Below are 17242 nucleotides of genomic sequence, written 5' to 3' on the forward strand. Positions count from 1 at the left end.
GTCAATAGTGAAGTGAACTTTATACAAGTCTTTAGTCAATTTTCCGACATTACATTGTCCTTGCCTTTGCGTGAGGTTCCCATATTCCAACGTGAAACTTACATGATGGTCCTCAAGAATGGCACACTGGAAGCCTCCAAAACACAGATGGAAGCTATATTGTACAGTGTTTGCACACTATAAACACAGATACTTATGTAATCAACCAATCATTTCTCATCTAATGGTCAACCACGTTTTAAGTTCACACAAATTAATTCTTTACCTCACCTTGTAGCATGTGGGGTGATTGGAATGGACACTCAAAAGTTGGAGATTAAATAAATTTTGTTCTCAGATGTGCTAATAAGAAATCAAGGCTGTCTGATTGGATAATTTATCCTGGTTAATGTTATCTTGAGATTATTTAAGTCGTCAAATGAGATCATTTGAGCATAAACTATGCACTTGTGGATGATGATGCTCCATGTTATGTTTAGACATTCTGGAGTTTGACTTGATTATGAATAATTAGCACTCAAATTTCATACAGCCAAGTCGAACATGACACGTTGACAGTTTTTCCCGTCCTGAATTGCTCCTCTTCAATCACCTCATTAGTCTTCACCTGGTGATTTAAAAACTTCATGTCATCATTCTCTTCCAAGCTAAAAACATCCCATAAATCACAAGTATTCTCCTTACTCTCTCTATTCAGTGAGTGGCAAAAAGAATAGAAAGAACACGAAAAATGAAGAAAACAGACACGTCAAAACAAACATACAGAATATGTTTTTGTTTCAGAAGGAGATTCAGGGTGAAAGAGGCTGAAGTGCCCGCTGACATCAAAACTTTATTTCAAAATTACTCTGAAAATGGATTGATGGATGTTGAGCATTTGTATAGATTCTTGAAGGAGGTGCAGGGAGAGGATAAACTCACCAGGGAGGAAGCTGAGACCGTAATGGAGACTTTCCTCAATCAACACAAGCATCTGAACATTTTCCAGCGCAGAAGTCTCTACATCAAAGAGTTCTTCCGGTACCTCCTGAGTGAGAATAATTCTCCTCTCTCTTATCCTCCTACGGTAAGTATTTAACTAATCCATGCTGCTTCGATTGATGACTGACACATAATGAGCTTTCGTGTTTATGTATTTTCTTTCGTCATTCTGATTATAGAACATAAACATAAATATTTCCAACTAATCATTTTAAAAGCTTGATAACATTGTATTGTTTACATTCTTTCTGGTTTTGTTTATGTCATGTGTTACAATTGATTCCATAAGTTCATAAATTATGGCTGCTGCTTCTTGTCCAGGTACATCATGATATGACTGCTCCTTTATCCCATTATTTCATTTATACTGGTCACAATTCCTATCTTACGGGGAATCAGATCAGTAGTGACTGCAGTGAAGTACCTGTCGTAGAAGCCCTGAAACGAGGCGTACGAGTTATTGAATTAGATATGTGGCCGAACTCCACCAAAGATGATGTGGATATAATGCATGGAGGGTATGCAAAATCTTTCAGCTTCCTCTAATATATATAACACTTCCTCAGAAATTCTGTTACTGTTCTTGCATCAGTTACTTGAAAAAGACTGTGTAGATATGTTGAAGTGAATGAGAAAAAATTGAAGCTGCTTCGAATAAAATCAAAGAAAAGCCAACTATTATATATTTTGTTTCTATGTGTACATGTTACTGAATGCTCTTCCCTGGCAGGACATTAACGCCTCCTGTGAAACTTATCAAATGTTTGAGTGCAATAAGAGAAAATGCCTTTGTTGCATCAGAATATCCTGTAATTCTCACACTAGAAGACCACCTTACTCCAGATCTTCAGGCTAAAGTAGCAGAGGTGAGTTTGTCTGAGATAATGGACTTTAAGACCACGGGACAGGCATTTCACAAAATTAATCTCTTAGAAGTTTGATATTATTCTGATAACTGTGTTCATGTTAACCTTCAGATGGTCTCTGAAACATTTGGTGACATTCTGGTTGTCTCTACATCAGAATGCTTGCTAGAGTTCCCATCTCCAGAATCGTTAAAGAGACGAGTTATTATCTCGACAAAACCACCAAAAGAATTTCTTGAAACAAAGGGCTCCAACAAAGAAGAAGATGGTAGCATAAAAGTGCATAAATCATCAGAAGAAGCAGCCTGGGGAAAGGAAATCTCAGATTTTGCTGCTACCCTCAGCCGTGAGTATGGAGAGTATCAAGAGGAAGATGATCATCAGGATGAAGATCATAGTTTGCAGCAAAATGTAGCACCTGAATATAAGAAGCTGATTGCAATCCGTGCGGAGAAAATGAAAGGAGGGATTAAAGTGTGGCTAAGAGTTAATTCCCAAAAGGCTCATCGGGTTAGCTTGAATGAAGAAAAGCTCGAAAAAGCTGTTGTAACTCATGGAACAGAAATTGTCAGGTCAGTACAAACTCATTGATTATGGTTCAGTGAAATTAGTATGTAAATAGTTGTCTATTGATGAATGTGTATTGCTTTTGGTAATGCCAGTTATGCCTTTTCTTTTCCTTTATTATAACACCGAGCGACTTATTCTATTCGCTTCTTAAAGATTCACACAGAGGAACTTGATGAGAGTATATCCCAAAGGCACAAGAATTGATTCATCCAATTACAATCCTTTAATAGGGTGGATGCATGGAGCTCAGATGGTTGCATTTAACATGCAGGTCCATTCATATTATCCTGTTGTTCATGTAATGAGAGGCAGAATTAAGATCTCATATATCATATATGCTGATTACAAGAACCATTATTTTCCAGGGACATGGCAGGTCGCTTTGGTTGATGCAAGGGATGTTCCGAGCAAATGGGGGTTGTGGTTATGTGAAGAAGCCAGATTTTCTACTAAATCTCGGCCCCGATGATGAAGTCTTTGATCCTAAAAGACGTTTACCAGTTAGAAAGACCCTGAAAGTCGGTGACATTTTCCATATATTTCATATTCAAATTCTAGCAAATCCCTTAGTTTGGCTTATGAAAAATCTATGTTCAGGTGAAGGTATACATGGGAGAAGGTTGGAATCTGGATTTTCATCATACTCATTTCGATCTGTATTCACCACCAGACTTCTACGTCAAGGTAATCCCACAGGCTTTAACATCTGGAATAGTCCATATCAGCGATCGAATTCAGTTCAGAGTATTTGAATGTGGCTGTTTTCTTGACATGCAGATAGGAATTGCTGGAGTACCTTATGATTCAGCTATGAAAAGAACTAAGACAATTGAAGACAATTGGCTGCCTGCATGGAATGAAGAATTTGAGTTCCCACTAACAGTTCCTGAACTGGCACTGCTCAGAATAGAAGTCCATGAATTTGACATGTCGGATAAAGATGATTTTGGAGGCCAAACATGCCTTCCTGTTTCTGAGCTGAAAACCGGGATTCGAGCTGTGCCCCTCCATGATTACAAAGGAGATAAGTACAAGTCGGTCAAACTACTCCTGCGTTTCGACTTTGTATGAATGTTCTTCACAGTATGCTTAGACTCCAACTCAGGAACAATCACATGATTATCGGAGTTTTTAAGTTTACGGGATGAAATGCGTGATAGACGCAGCAGACTGGATTTAATGTTCGATGCTAGTGGTAACTAAGCAATGTTCGCCGCTTGAGATATGTTTATGCTCAGTTTCAGACAGCCTTTGCAACTTGTGGTGTGGTGTAATTAGAAAATGAAAACTCAAGAATTTGCAGCTGTGTTTCACGTAGCTTGAGTGGAATGGTGATTGATGAGGACTCTTAGAAAGCAGTTGAGACCTATACTACCTCTTTAATTTTTCAATTTTCAAGTCCAATGGTTATGATTTATGAAAACTTTCTTGGAGCTGCACAAATAGCCGTTTCACTGCCAAATGTTGCAAACAAAGTGTGGTTGTATCAAAGGTCATCCCTTCTCTTATGATTTAGAATTTTGGCTTTATCATTTAAACTTTATAAAAATATTATTAAACAATCATTTACTATTTAATATGTTATGGCTATGTTCATCGAATCTTCTAAATTGCATTTACTATTAAAATTTAGAGGGTAGTAAGTGAAAAAATTCTATCCAAATCAAATCTGGTTGAACTTAATCAATTACACGATAAGTGTATTAGAGATTTGTCACTCCTTGAATTAGACGTCAATTACACTAATTATATTTGTCGTCTAATTGATTTAAATTTGAACATACTTGATTTGAGTTAGAATTTTGTGTTCGTGAGTTGGATTTGGCTTTCCTATTCTGGGCCATAGGCCCAACTTTTTGCTCCCTAAAACACCATAAGATATGTTTCTGCTCCCCTACAGGTCAAGCCCATAAGAGACATAAGAGAAAGCAGTTAAATAAAAATTAGTTTTTAGTTACATCTACAACAGCGGAGAGAAGTAAGCAAAGCAAAAATCCCAAATTCATAGAAATAGAGGAAGGAAGAAAAGAGTGAAAGTGGAGGGGGTGATAGATACAGAGAGGAGACGGAGGTATGGGTGTGGACTACTACAAGATTCTACAGGTGGACCGCTCCGCCAAAGACGACGACCTCAAGAAAGCCTACCGCAAACTCGCCATGAAATGGCACCCCGACAAAAACCCTAACAACAAGAAAGAAGCCGAAGCCAAATTCAAACAAATCTCCGAGGCCTATGATGTAATTAGTATCTCTTACCTCTTTTTCGTTTTGTTTATAGTTCGAGTTGTTTGTTTATTTATTTAATCCAGGTATTAAGTGATCCACAAAAGAGGGCGGTTTATGATCAGTTCGGCGAGGAAGGTTTGAAGGGGCAGGTGCCGCCTCCCGGTGCCGGAGGATTTTCTGGTGGTAGGGATGGAGGTGGGCCCACCACATTCCGGTTTAATCCGCGCAGCGCCGACGACATATTTTCAGAATTCTTTGGGTTTACGAGTCCGTTTGGAGGAATGGGGGATATCGGTGGCGGGCAGAGGGCGAGCGCGTCGGGTTTTTCAAGGGGTATGTTCGGGGATGATATATTCGCCTCGTTCAGGAATGCGGCTGCCGGTGCGGAAGGGGGTCCGACTGGTGTACCAAGGAAGGCGGCTGCGATTGAACGCATGTTGCCTTGTAGTTTGGAGGATTTGTATAAGGGGACTACTAAGAAGATGAAGATTTCTCGGGATGTTACTGATGCCAGTGGGTAAAGTGTTGATCTTCTTTTATTCATTGGTGGTTTCTTTGATTTGGTTGTTTGTCTTTGAAAACGATGTATTAGATTTAGTGTTTTAAATTGGCATTATTACCTGTAAGTTGGTCTGTGGATAAGTAGCAAAAATTGGCAATTTTTGGTGTGTGAGAGACTTGACTTGATTGATTAATTGGCATATTAAAAAAATTGGACTTGTTCAGTTATAATTTCTGGAAGAGAATCTCGTTTCGTAACCTTGATATGCTTAGTGGGGTTTAAGACAGATTAGTTACGTCCATCAGCTAAGTATTCTCTTATGTATGTGATGTAGGCTTGTCTGTTTACAGTTGAACAAAGATGCCACACGCACCATACTATATATCCTGGTTAGGGCCTGAATTTATTATGCATATGAAGAAAATACACATGGAGGGGATGAAAGATTCTCCACTAAAGGTAAAAAAGCAAATTTTGCAAAAATAATTGAAAAAACCACTTGATTCCTTTGGGGTTCCATCAATGGAGGTATCTGCCAAGCCTAGAGATAGGTTTTCCTGTATCTGAATTTTGTTATGTGAATCTTCCTTTCATGGGATGTATCAGTTTGGTTTCTTCTATTTATCTTGATTCTAGAAATTCCTTGCAGAAAAGCATCTAATGCAGACCTCCAATTGGCAATTGGTGTCCATGTATAATTTCTCACTAACGTTCTTGATTTCTAACCTAATGTAATTGTGCTCGGTAGTTGATAATGTTCTTGGTCAAGAAATCATTCAAGTAACAATTATGATGATTGGTTCTTTCCGCATTTTGACTAATAATGGCTACAAAATTTAGAAATTCTATCCCAATCCATTGTGTGAATGTTTCAACACACTTTGTGATTGATATATTGGTCATACCAACTAAAGAACATAGCATGTACTTGAGATTGATCAATGCTTCTCCATATTGGTGGTCAATGATGCTTCGAATGAGTTATCTACCTATCAAATTTTGGGGTGCACACAGTCTCGATGGTTGATTTATCCATCTGTTTGGTTTGATGTTCAGTCATTCAGAACAGAACTTGTCACTTGAATGTCAATGTGTATTTTTGTGCTCAACTAGTCTTTTTCTCTTCGTATAATCCAGATATTCTCAGTTGATTCTGTATTTTAGCAGTCTATTAAACAACAGTGCTTATTTTCCATTATTCTTCTGTTGGCAGGAGACCCACTACTATGGAGGAAATTCTTACAATCGAAATTAAGCCTGGGTGGAAGAAGGGAACAAAAATAACTTTTCCAGAGAAGGGAAATGAACAACGGGGTGTCATACCCTCTGATCTAGTCTTCATTATCGATGAAAAGCCTCATAGTGTTTTCAAAAGGGATGGCAACGATCTAATTGCCACCCAGAAGATTTCTCTGGTTGAAGCTCTGACTGGCTATACCGCACAAGTGACCACACTTGATGGTCGGAATCTAACAATACCTATCAACAATGTTGTTGGTCCCACCTATGAAGAAGTTGTTAAAGGAGAAGGGATGCCCGTCCCCAAGGAACCTGGCAAAAAGGGGAACTTACGGATCAAGTTCAACATTAAGTTCCCTAGCAGGCTAACTTCAGAGCAGAAAACTGGCATTAAGCGATTATTAACGTCTTCATGAAAAGTTGTGGTGGAGTACCATACTCTTGTAAGCTTGCATTGTTTTCTTGGTTTGTCTTATTGTGGGCTGGAAGTTATGTGGGGGTTTTCTTTCAGAAACAGTTGTTTAGGTTTTTCCACATTTTTTAGATGTTTATTATCAAAATATATCCTTTTTAAAATTTATTTGATCCTTTTTACCATCAAGATCTGATTGATGTCAAATTGCATGTGTTGGGGCTGATTTTCACTTCTGTCAACATTTATTTTCTCCTTGGCTTTTTATCTTCTTTATTTTTTTCTGAGTTGATAAATGCTGCTCTTTTTCTGTTGAACACTTTCTGATGAATAGATTCTTGCAGTCAAGATAAATATAATTAAGAATTGGTGACATGCCCTTGGCTTTGCTGTACTGGCAGTGTATATGCTATAGTTTCTGGTCAGATCTGTTTAACTAAGCTTCTTCATTTCTCTCTGTGTACTGGTCATTCTTGTTAAGAACCATCAACATGCTTCTGTTTCTGTCAAGTGGCCTGTCAATTGTTAACAATGGAGATTCTTTGAATTAACAATGTTGCTGGCATGGATGCCATTCTAAATGGTTCCAGGTTAAAGAAGTCAAAATTTGAAGTCCACGAGCTAGATTCTGTTGTGTTGTGACTTCCTTTTGATACCAGGACATATATTAGTTGAGTGGACCTCACATTGTCTCTGGAGTTATGCCTATGCCTATGGTTTCTGCTGGCAGCAGGCAAGAAAACATGTCTTGTTTGGTTACTGGTAAGAAGCACAGAAGATGAATGAGAAGGACAGGACACAATTAAAGGATGAAGATAGAAAGTTGGTGTTGAAGATGATGTCCTAGTGGGAACTACTAATTCTGGAGGGTTTATTTGTTCAAGGGTAGCTTTCACTCAGTTTGTGGTAGTTGACAGGGACAATAGTTGGGGAGTTATAGCTTTCATGGAGCTGCAGATAAAACTCTCATCTCTCTAAAACTGGGAATTACACAGTACCCAAACTCATTTTGGTGTCTCACTTACTTAACCCAAGTTTATAGATATTCAATTCAGCTTGCAAATGTTGTAATATAAGATCCAACCAAGTCCATGACCTGGGCAAGTAACAGCATAGGTTGATTGGAATCTACAATATGAATCCAGCAGCTTTTTCTTCACTTTTTGAGAATTCAAGATTATAATTATCAAGCTAAATATAACTTACTTGTTCCCAATCAAGAACTCAGTTAAAAAATAGATTGACAAAGGACATTGGAATGATATGCTCCAATTAGTTCAACAACGAGTCAACAACTATGACTCCCTAATTCAATTAAGCAAATCTTTTATGGCATCGGACCCAAGTTTGTAACTTGGTATTATTATGATTTTACGACCTTTTGGACAATTTGTAATAATTTATTTAAGTAATTGTATAATTTAAAGTTAATCATATAATAAGTGAAAAATTAATATTATTTCATATTTATAAAGTGATGAACATATTTTCTTACTACTTGAGACTTAGACGAGAATGGTTATACTTTATTATTTCTTAATTAATAGTAATTTCAGAAACAAAAAGGGGAGACTGCAGTGCAGAACTTTCACAAGGGTAATACGACGCCGTTGGCTTCCTCGCCTCTTTCACCTGCCTCTGTTTTTTGATTCTCACGTTACATGCACACTCCAACTCTCCTCCCAACCTCCTTTCTCTCTGCGATTTCATACAATTTTTCTCCATTTCTGTATGTCAATTTTAGTATTTACTCAATAAAATTTTAGATCTCGTAATTTATATACAGAAATGGCATCAGTTTCTTTAAGCCTCCGAACTGTGGAGGAGATCTTCAAAGATTTCAGTGCTCGTCGTGCTGGAATCATTCGTGCTTTAACTTACGGTAGTTTTCTGTATAATTAGTATTTATAAAAAACAACAAACGTCTTGGGCTTCTTGGACATAACATGTGACCGACTTTGATGATCTTTTTTCTGTTTTAATTTTCCCAGATGTGGATGAATTTTACGGGCTCTGCGATCCAGGTAATTTGTTTCTAGTTCAGATTTAGTTTAGTTGACTTTCGGAAACTTAAATTCTGGTATTTTTTCATTATTATGTGCCAAAGGTCTTCCTTTTGACTTCGTTCTGATTTTGTAAATTGATTAACGAAACGGGAATTTGATGCTTCTGTTTATTTTGCAAGATTGGTTTTTTTCCTTCTTTTTTTATAAATTTGATTGTTCATTTGGGTAAATTGGAATGAACCAAATAGAAAGTTCATTGCTTTAACCCCCTGCTGTTTAATTGGAATATCACTGTTATCTTATTTTTTTATGGTCGTTATCGGATTTTTGAGCATTTGTTTGATTCTGATTTCGGTTGACATGGAGGTTCCTTTAGCTATTTGGTTTCTTTCTTCATTTACTTTCTTTTTCTTTTGGTTTGGGGGTTGGGGTGGTGGTAATTGTAGCTTTTGGTAAGTCCATTTACAACTTTCAACTACTTTTGTTATGTGGTATTTAAATGCTTAATTTACATTAAGTTGGAGCTAATTTCTTGACAAGTAGAATGTAAATATGTTGAAATTAACCGCAGTTTACTGCCATGAGCTACTTCACTTGTAGCAAATAACCATTATGCAACATATTGCCTTCTTATTAATCAAGACACTTCTGAGAGAAACAACCACTAGTGCAAAATCATTTACTTTTCTGGTCTGTTATCCGATCATATGCGCTTATGATTTATGTTTTGTTAACTTCTTCTGGTGTTTCCTTCATGTTTGATTTATAAATTTTACCTCTTCTAGAGAAGGAGAATTTGTGTCTATATGGGCACCCAAATGAAACTTGGGAAGTAAATCTCCCAGCCGAGGAAGTTCCACCGGAGCTCCCAGAGCCAGCACTTGGCATCAACTTCGCCAGGGATGGAATGAACCGAAGAGATTGGCTTTCACTAATTGCTGTGCACAGTGATTGTTGGTTGCTCTCTGTCGCTTTTTACCTTGGGGCCAGGCTGAACCGCAATGAAAGGTAACCTGTATTTCTCTAAAAACTGCATGTTACGCTTACTTTAATGGGGAGTTGATTGGCTGCTTTTCTCGTTTCCTATTTATTTTGTGAACCAGGGAGTGATTAGAAAATCTTGTAGTTGTTCTGATGGCTGATTTGGTTGCAAAGTTTTTGGCTTTCTTTCACTCTATTTATAAATTATTAGTTGTTTTCTGGGCTTAATAGAAAAAATAAAGTTTGAAAATGATATATGGCATATGCAGAAAATGAGGGCTGGAGTTAACTCTGTAAGTTAGCTAAATAAAGTCTTGAAACAATGATCATATGGATGATGCATGTGCCTCTGAGGTAACAGCTTGGGGCAGGTATAACTTAAGATTAAAATACCATGGCAAAATTTTCTGTGAACTGTGTTATTTTCATTTAAGATAGAAATGATAGTTACCAGTATTGCCTCTAAACCTCTTGCAGTTTCCACATTGTTTGTACCGCTCCACTCAAACATTAAGCGCTGCCCCAACTGGGTTCTGACTAAATGAGACATGTATTAAAAGTTATATTGCTGGAAAATAACATTAGGTGTCCTGACACACAGAATCTTCGTGCTAGTTTTCTAAATTCATCTAGATCCTTCTTTACTTCATTATAGATCCTGTATTTCTGCTATGATGTGTATGCTTGGGGAGGGAACAACAAATACGTATCATTTCTTGATGAAAACTCCTGCTGTACATGATCGTTTAACTGTGATTGCAGGAAGCGCCTGTTCAGCTTGATCAATGATCTGCCAACAGTCTTTGAAGTGGTAACAGAAAGGAAGCCTGTAAAAGACAAGCCCAATGCAGATAGTGGGAGCAAATCTCGTGGCAGCACAAAGGTACAATTGCCTCAAGTTTATCTTCTCTTCTTTTTTTTCATTCTCCTTCCAGGCTTTCAATATACTGTTGAGCAAGGCATGTTAATATAATACTCAATTGTACGAAAAGCTTAGTGTCTGAAATTAAGCTGTTAATTAATTATACGGCTGAAGAAGGCAAATGAGTTTGGATTTCCTGAGGAGGTCGTTTAGTTTCCATTTAACTCGTTTTTGATATACACTGATGGTTGCACTTATACACTGAATTAACTGCGCTCATATGATATACTTTATTTGCAGAGATCTAGTGATGGTCAAGCCAAAAGTAACCCAAAGCCGGCAGAGGAAAGTTATGAAGAAGATGAAGATGAACATAGTGAGACACTATGCGGAAGCTGTGGTGGAAATTACAATGCTGATGAGTTTTGGATTGGTTGTGACGTCTGTGAGCGGTGGTTCCACGGGAAGTGCGTGAAGATAACTCCTGCTAAAGCTGAGAACATCAAGCAATATAAATGCCCATCCTGCATGAAGCGCGGAAGGCAGTAGTCGTTACTGGATCATAACTGAGGAAAATAGTGTTCATTCGGTGCTTGACAAAATAGTATAGCAATATTGCTTCTCAACTATTTGTAGTGGATAACTTTGTGATGTTAATAACAGTTTATTCTGAATGGGATAAAGCCTGTTTTCTTCTGTACTAGGTGCTTTATTTCATTGTTATAGCATTTTTATTTAGGAGTCTCAGATTTGTTCTGATGCTACGACATTATATGGCTCCTATGCAATGTCCTTGATGTATCATTAAATCAATGAGGTTAAGTCTTATTTGTTTGTTTATCTTCAACTTGGAAGTATTTGGTCAGTATTCCAAATCAGGGGATATTCTGGCTCTCTCTGTTTCTTATGAAATTGGTATCAATGTTTTTATTTTTATTGCATGGAAGTAATAGCATAAAGAGATCTCGTGAGATTTAAGCAGGTAGGTGACCTGTACATGAAGACACTCCTTTCTTGGCATGTACTTATTTAGGAAGGCCTCAATGCTGCAAGTAGCAAGTATTTGGATCTTGCTGTCATTTTGGCTTCTAGTTGATGGTTTTGAAGGACTTCTAAAATTGGAAGAAGCAAGCATCTGGATCTAGCTGTCGTGGAGCAAAACAAGTTTCTGTTGTAATTTTAGGTATCATCACCAGGTGATACAAACAAGGGAAAGATGATTTTAATGTGAGAAGTCTGAAAACTCTTTCTTATCTTACATGGTATGCTTTGACGATTGCAGACATTTCGTGGTATCTTCACATCTACATCATCTCAACTTAGTTCCCATCGAATGCATTTTCCTGTAAGTTGGTTTTGTAACTTTGTTTTTATTTTAACAGCCTTTTTAACTGAGTATTATTAGCTACTGCCATTGCCTGGCAAGATTGACAGGTCCCTGGTGGCAATATGGGGTCCAATCGTTCCAACGGATCATCAAAGGAGAGGCTAAAATGGACTAAAGAACTACACGATTTGTTTGAGAAGGCAGTCAATCAGATCGGAGGTCCAGATAGTAAGTGGAATATGACCATTAAGTTGCGTTGTATGATTCATCTGCATGTTCTTCTGCTAGTCCTTTCATCATGGTTTTCAATTGTTTGGTCTTCCAGGGGCTACACCGAAAGGTATTCTCAAGGCCATGGCAATTCCTGGATTGACCATCTTTCATGTGAAGAGTCATTTACAGGTTCTCTTTCACTTGCTCTCATAAATTTAATTTTACTAGGATCTTATTTGCCGAATTTTCTACCAAAATTGTTCTGCATATAGTAAAAACTAGCGTGTTATTAAAAGAATATTAATCACATCATGGTATTATGCAAACTGATGGTCAGGTTAGTTCTTCCAAATACTTTATTGCTGCCATATCTGTGTATCTTCCCCTGATTCCTGGATTTCTCTGTTTCAACAGAAATACAGGATGTCAGTTTTTACTCGAGAAGAGGATCACATCAGTAAACCTAATTATCCATCTCTTTTACCATTTCTTTTTCTGTCAACTTCTCTCATCCTTACAAGGGAGGTCCTCTCTTTTTTAACATGCAGGAGGCAAGTTTGAAAGAAGAAGTGCATTAGAGATGCTTCCGAACTTCAGTGCAACATCGTGAGTTTGATCCCAATTACGGCTTCTTGTGTATATAACCTGAATTTCTTATTGGTTCTTGCAATCTTTAACATACAATTCATTACGTTCATGTTTAGGGGTGCTCAACTAAATGAAGCATTATTAATTCAAATGGAAGCACAAAGACGGTTAAATGATCAACTCGAGGTGAATAGCCAAATATTCAGTAAAATTATCTTTGGCTTCCATGGAGCTCTAGAAACAGGAAATTCTGAAAGGGTTGTTCTGCAGGTCCAAAAAAGCTTGAAGATGAAAATTGAAGCACAAGGAAGATTTCTAGACAAAATTATGGAGGAATACAAGAACCGAGCTCCAAGCACCAAGCTCGTCAAGCCCTATTCTCCTATACTGTCACTGCCTTCCCTCAGTGAAGAATCTGATCAATCAAATGGGAAGGAATTTGAATCAGATTCCGAGGAAGTGGACACAAATGAAATGATATCCAGAGATGAATTCCGGGCTCAAAAGAGGATCAAAATCCAGGACAATGTTCTTCCACAGACACAAAAACATCCATCATTCGCTCCTGATATGCCGAACCTGACCATGTTCTCTCTGGATGCAATGCACAACAATCTGTATGCAGAACAAGAAATGGGGTTCCCGTGGAGCATTGGTGCTTTCCCCTCACCCCTCCAGCCCGCCATTTACTACCCCACGAATTAGCCTTTGTTGCAGTAAAATAAATGAAGTTGCAGATATCGTGGCAATATGGACATGGCTTGAAATTAATGGTCAATTTGTAATGCTCTAAATAATGACCATATATATATATACATATGATACGTTGTGAAAGGGTTGGAAGATATCATATGTCTTGTCTCTTGATAATAAGAATGGGCTTTGTATTGTAGTACGTAAAATATTCAGGATTAATCCTCATTTCTACCTAATCCCGTGATTATTTGTTCGAGGCATGTAACTTCATATGTAATTGTTGTCAAAAGCTAGTGCCAATTTATTGTTTAAGAACGTGACAAGTTAAATATATATAGTCGAACTTCAGTTTAAATAGTATGTTTACATTTCAATAATATCCTTATGACAATATTCGTATGTTAACCAAACTCTTTGCATAGATGAATTACAATAGGTTGATATGAGTTTTGTCATAATTATAACTCTCTAATTGTTTGAAAAATTACAAATATCTCTTAAAATTACAAATATATGATAGATCCTTCCTATAGTGGGTTGTCATAAGGGGGTATTCGTTAGAATATTTGTATTTATAGAAGAGTATTTGTAATTTTTTAAATAATAAAAAGATATTATATCTATGACAAATCTCATAAAAATTTATTGTAATTTACCCTTTAAAATAAAGGCAGGTAAACACACACTCACCAATCTTGCCATAAAGTGTTTACTTTATTGTATAAGAGCTTGGTATAAAAATTAGTACATGTTAATACAGTGTTTACTTTGTTGTATAAGAGCTTGGTATAAAAATAAAACTTTGTACAAATTATTGTTACACCTGAATAACTAATACCACCATGGGAGGTGGTATAAAATTAGTCCCGAGGTTGCACCAAATGTGAATGACCATTGCACCCTTGAAACTGACTAAAAAATAATAATAACAGTAATAATAATAATGATGACAATAATCAATAAAATAATATTTTATTGTCTATTAAATTTTATAAATAAGGGTTCGAACGTAATTTTTCTACCAGAAGCATGTTGATGCATCAAAGTAAACATTTGATATATTTTTGATAATATGTACATATAAATAAACATTTGACTAATTATACAGAATTTTTTTATTAATCATTTAGTAAAAGAATCTTATCATTCATTTAACACAATTTTCGAAGCAAACTGGCCTTAACGTCATTATTGGAGCACAATAGAAATGAAATTAGGACTCATAGCAATGATATTATTGGTGGAATGTGAGGAGTGAATCAACTTGGGACTTGCCGGAAGGGCCCCTGGTCCTGATGTACAGCCTGTATTCGTCAAATGTCATGGGTGGATAGAGTGGCGGATGGTCCTTTGTCACCAGCTGCTCAGCCGGCTTCATAAGTATGTCGCCCTTCGGATTATAGAACAAAGCCAGCGACACTCTCTCTTTCACCGAATTCACAATCACTCTGTGCTCCACACTTTTGTAATTTCCATTGCTCACCACCTGGAGCTGATCCCCTAAGTTAACGATGAAAGCATTAGGAATAGGGGTGACAGTGAGCCAACGGTGGCGATGGCGGACCTGTAGGCCTGAAACATTTTCATCGGGCAAGAGAAGGGTGAGGCCACCAGGGTCGGAATGTGGGGAGAGACCGAGTGTGAGTTCCGGTTGTGGGCATTTGGGGTAATAGTTAATTCTCATGCATGCACTCATCTCCTCTCCTCCGAAGGCTTCTTGAAGATACTCCTCTTCCAACCCAAGATTGCTTGACAATATCTTCATCATTTTCTCACCCACTTTAACCACTTCTTTACTGTACTCTCCTACCAATTCCCTTCAATAACATTCATTTCATTTTATGTTAAGAAATTCTAAATCAACTTGGGTTTGAGTGAACTTGAATCAATTAAATGACAAGTGGACAAGTGCAATATATTTATCGTGTGATTAGTTTACAGTTCATGAATAAAAATGATTTAAACATATCAGTATTCATATATATATATATATACCTGCATGAAAGTGGGAAGCTAGGCCACTTAGTCTGGTCCCTCATCCCCAAAGGAAGATAATGAAGGAAAAAATAATCGCACCAATCCAGCTTTATCCCCTTCTCCACCCCCACTCGGCTTCCGTACCCCTCATACGTTCTTGGAGTATTCGCGTACTTCTGCTTTTCCTCCATTGGCAGCTCGAAGAACTGGCGCCAGACGTCCCGGGTGCGTTCCATCAGCTCCTGCCTCACGCCGTGGTTCACCACCTGGAAGAACCCCCACTCACGGCAAGCATCCTTGATAAGCGCGGCAGTCTTTCGCCGGAGCGACATGTCGTCGGAGAGTAATTCCTGCACGTCGATCACCGGAATATTAATGTTAACCTCAGTGTCGATTGAGTCGAGAAAATGTGGGCGGTCGGAGGGTTTCTTGACGTAGCGTTCTGGAATGCGGGTTAATCCGGTTTCTGAGAGATGTTGAACCCGGATGACAGGTTCGGGCCAGCACTGAAGGCAGTTCATCATCATTTTGGTGGAATGAAGGTGAAGGAGATGGAGAGTAGCCCTGGGATATATGTACATAGAGAGATAGAGAAGTAAGGAGGGGTATTTGTAGATTGATTTTCTATTTTATTTAATATATATGCATATAAATAACGTAATTTTTGTACAACCTCCGACTCAAAATAAAAAATTCAATCTGGGGATATTTTGGGGTTAAGGGAAAATGGTATGGCTTTAATGTGGACATGAAAGATCCATAGGCATGCATACAATCCAACGTGAATTTCACGTGTGTTTTATAGAATTTGTTATATTGTGACAAGTCAACCAAAAGGGCCATGTAATGGTGTGTGTATGTCTTCTCGGGAAATTTTAGTTGGAATAAGTTTGGTCGAATTTGAATTAATTATGAATATTTCGTATTATTAGTATAGAATTTATAGAAAGTGACCACATTTATAGTTAATTTGATTCAACCAAATTTAAAGTATCTTACCATACAACCGAACGTAAATTAAAGTAAAAATTTGGTCCATGAAGAAAAAATTCTCAATCATATCATCATATAATATATTCACTCACATGCACTCATTGTGGTTATTATTGTAAGTAGTTGCGATCGGGGTACGTACTTACGTTGGTCATTCACCTTAATTTAGAATTTTGAATCACAGACAAACGGAGAGCATCGTATTCAAATGCGATTTTTATCATCCATCTCCAATCAATCAACTAGCTTCATATGCATGTATTAGCTATGTCCCTAATGTCGGTAAAATGGAATTCAGATGTTATCCGTCGAGACTGAGGCACTACTCACGCTCTACACCACCACTTTTTAATTTAACTTCACTTATGTCTCAAATTACACTGTGGCAGCAACAAAAGGAAAATATAACTATATCCCATTTTTGTTTAATTCAAAAAAAATTCAATAAATTAAAACCCCACTTAATTACAATTCTTCTAGTTAAACCACATAAAATTACCTATTTTCTTGCTAAAATTCAAGATTCATACAAATTTGAGGGTATTTTCGATGAGTTTATAAATTCTTTAAAGCATCTTATAATATATTTGAAAATTTATAAAATTCTATAAAGTATTTGGTTATTTTTTCTTAAGAAAAGAATCTTATAATCTCACAAAATAAGATGTTGAGAGTTTATAAGCTCTTTAAAAACAGAAAAAGTAAGAAATTGACAACTCATATATAAGATTTTAACATTTTTCTCAAATAATGGTACGCAGATCTAAATATGTTAATGGATGTATATCCATCTATTTGCCTGT

At 37.1% G+C, this 17242-nt stretch overlaps 5 protein-coding genes across 5 annotated transcripts; 4 read left to right on the forward strand and 1 right to left on the reverse strand.

Annotated features, from left to right (window-relative positions):
* Positions 1-439: 439 nt before the first annotated feature.
* Positions 440-3719, forward strand: LOC105161539 (phosphoinositide phospholipase C 2). Its single transcript, XM_011079254.3, has 8 exons — positions 440-1066; positions 1303-1499; positions 1712-1847; positions 1959-2419; positions 2571-2688; positions 2783-2935; positions 3015-3101; positions 3195-3719. Exons 1-8 carry the CDS (start codon positions 731-733, stop codon positions 3486-3488), a joined length of 1782 nt encoding a protein of 593 aa, XP_011077556.1. The 5' UTR covers positions 440-730; the 3' UTR covers positions 3489-3719.
* Positions 3720-4352: 633 nt separating this feature from the next.
* LOC105161538 (uncharacterized) lies at positions 4353-7003 on the forward strand. The gene is made up of 3 exons (XM_011079251.3): positions 4353-4655; positions 4727-5160; positions 6359-7003. The coding sequence occupies exons 1-3, from the start codon at positions 4491-4493 to the stop codon at positions 6798-6800; spliced, it is 1041 nt and encodes a 346-aa protein (XP_011077553.1). The 5' UTR covers positions 4353-4490; the 3' UTR covers positions 6801-7003.
* A 1374-nt stretch (positions 7004-8377) lies between these two features.
* Positions 8378-11492, forward strand: LOC105161537 (PHD finger protein ALFIN-LIKE 1). The gene is made up of 5 exons (XM_011079249.3): positions 8378-8678; positions 8788-8820; positions 9588-9810; positions 10546-10666; positions 10946-11492. Exons 1-5 carry the CDS (start codon positions 8585-8587, stop codon positions 11192-11194), a joined length of 720 nt encoding a protein of 239 aa, XP_011077551.2. The 5' UTR covers positions 8378-8584; the 3' UTR covers positions 11195-11492.
* A 138-nt stretch (positions 11493-11630) lies between these two features.
* Positions 11631-13705, forward strand: LOC105161535 (myb family transcription factor PHL5). Its single transcript, XM_011079245.3, has 8 exons — positions 11631-11841; positions 11928-11990; positions 12072-12200; positions 12298-12374; positions 12600-12642; positions 12734-12791; positions 12890-12959; positions 13044-13705. The coding sequence occupies exons 3-8, from the start codon at positions 12095-12097 to the stop codon at positions 13476-13478; spliced, it is 789 nt and encodes a 262-aa protein (XP_011077547.1). The 5' UTR covers positions 11631-11841; positions 11928-11990; positions 12072-12094; the 3' UTR covers positions 13479-13705.
* Positions 13706-14596: 891 nt separating this feature from the next.
* On the reverse strand, positions 14597-16834 carry LOC105161618 (jasmonate-induced oxygenase 1-like). The gene is made up of 2 exons (XM_011079355.3): positions 15465-16834; positions 14597-15286 (listed from the first exon to the last, which is right to left on the reverse strand). Exons 1-2 carry the CDS (start codon positions 16025-16027, stop codon positions 14704-14706), a joined length of 1146 nt encoding a protein of 381 aa, XP_011077657.2. The 5' UTR covers positions 16028-16834; the 3' UTR covers positions 14597-14703.
* Between the last annotated feature and the right edge of the window lie 408 nt (positions 16835-17242).

The sequence above is a fragment of the Sesamum indicum genome, linkage group LG5, assembly GCF_026168435.1.
Source record: "Sesamum indicum cultivar Baizhima isolate 11 linkage group LG5, ASM2616843v1, whole genome shotgun sequence".
NCBI lineage: Eukaryota > Viridiplantae > Streptophyta > Magnoliopsida > Lamiales > Pedaliaceae > Sesamum > Sesamum indicum.

Bases quoted from the DNA above. Each gene is read 5' to 3' on its own strand.
- LOC105161539 (XM_011079254.3), top strand. From the start codon at position 731: ATGAAGAAAACAGACACGTCAAAACAAACATACAGAATATGTTTTTGT. The intron at 1,067-1,302 runs GTAAGTATTTAA...CTTCTTGTCCAG, and splicing joins CTCTCTCTTATCCTCCTACG to GTACATCATGATATGACTGC. The intron at 1,848-1,958 runs GTGAGTTTGTCT...GTTAACCTTCAG, and splicing joins TTCAGGCTAAAGTAGCAGAG to ATGGTCTCTGAAACATTTGG.
- LOC105161538 (XM_011079251.3), top strand. From the start codon at position 4,491: ATGGGTGTGGACTACTACAAGATTCTACAGGTGGACCGCTCCGCCAAA. The intron at 4,656-4,726 runs GTAATTAGTATC...TATTTAATCCAG, and splicing joins AAATCTCCGAGGCCTATGAT to GTATTAAGTGATCCACAAAA. The intron at 5,161-6,358 runs GTAAAGTGTTGA...TTCTGTTGGCAG, and splicing joins GATGTTACTGATGCCAGTGG to GAGACCCACTACTATGGAGG.
- LOC105161537 (XM_011079249.3), top strand. From the start codon at position 8,585: ATGGCATCAGTTTCTTTAAGCCTCCGAACTGTGGAGGAGATCTTCAAA. The intron at 8,679-8,787 runs GTAGTTTTCTGT...TAATTTTCCCAG, and splicing joins CATTCGTGCTTTAACTTACG to ATGTGGATGAATTTTACGGG. The intron at 8,821-9,587 runs GTAATTTGTTTC...TACCTCTTCTAG, and splicing joins TTACGGGCTCTGCGATCCAG to AGAAGGAGAATTTGTGTCTA.
- LOC105161535 (XM_011079245.3), top strand. From the start codon at position 12,095: ATGGGGTCCAATCGTTCCAACGGATCATCAAAGGAGAGGCTAAAATGG. The intron at 12,792-12,889 runs GTGAGTTTGATC...GTTCATGTTTAG, and splicing joins CCGAACTTCAGTGCAACATC to GGGTGCTCAACTAAATGAAG. The intron at 12,960-13,043 runs GTGAATAGCCAA...GTTGTTCTGCAG, and splicing joins GGTTAAATGATCAACTCGAG to GTCCAAAAAAGCTTGAAGAT.
- LOC105161618 (XM_011079355.3), bottom strand. From the start codon at position 16,027: ATGTACATATATCCCAGGGCTACTCTCCATCTCCTTCACCTTCATTCC. The intron at 15,287-15,464 runs GTATATATATAT...ATGTTATTGAAG, and splicing joins AGCTTCCCACTTTCATGCAG to GGAATTGGTAGGAGAGTACA.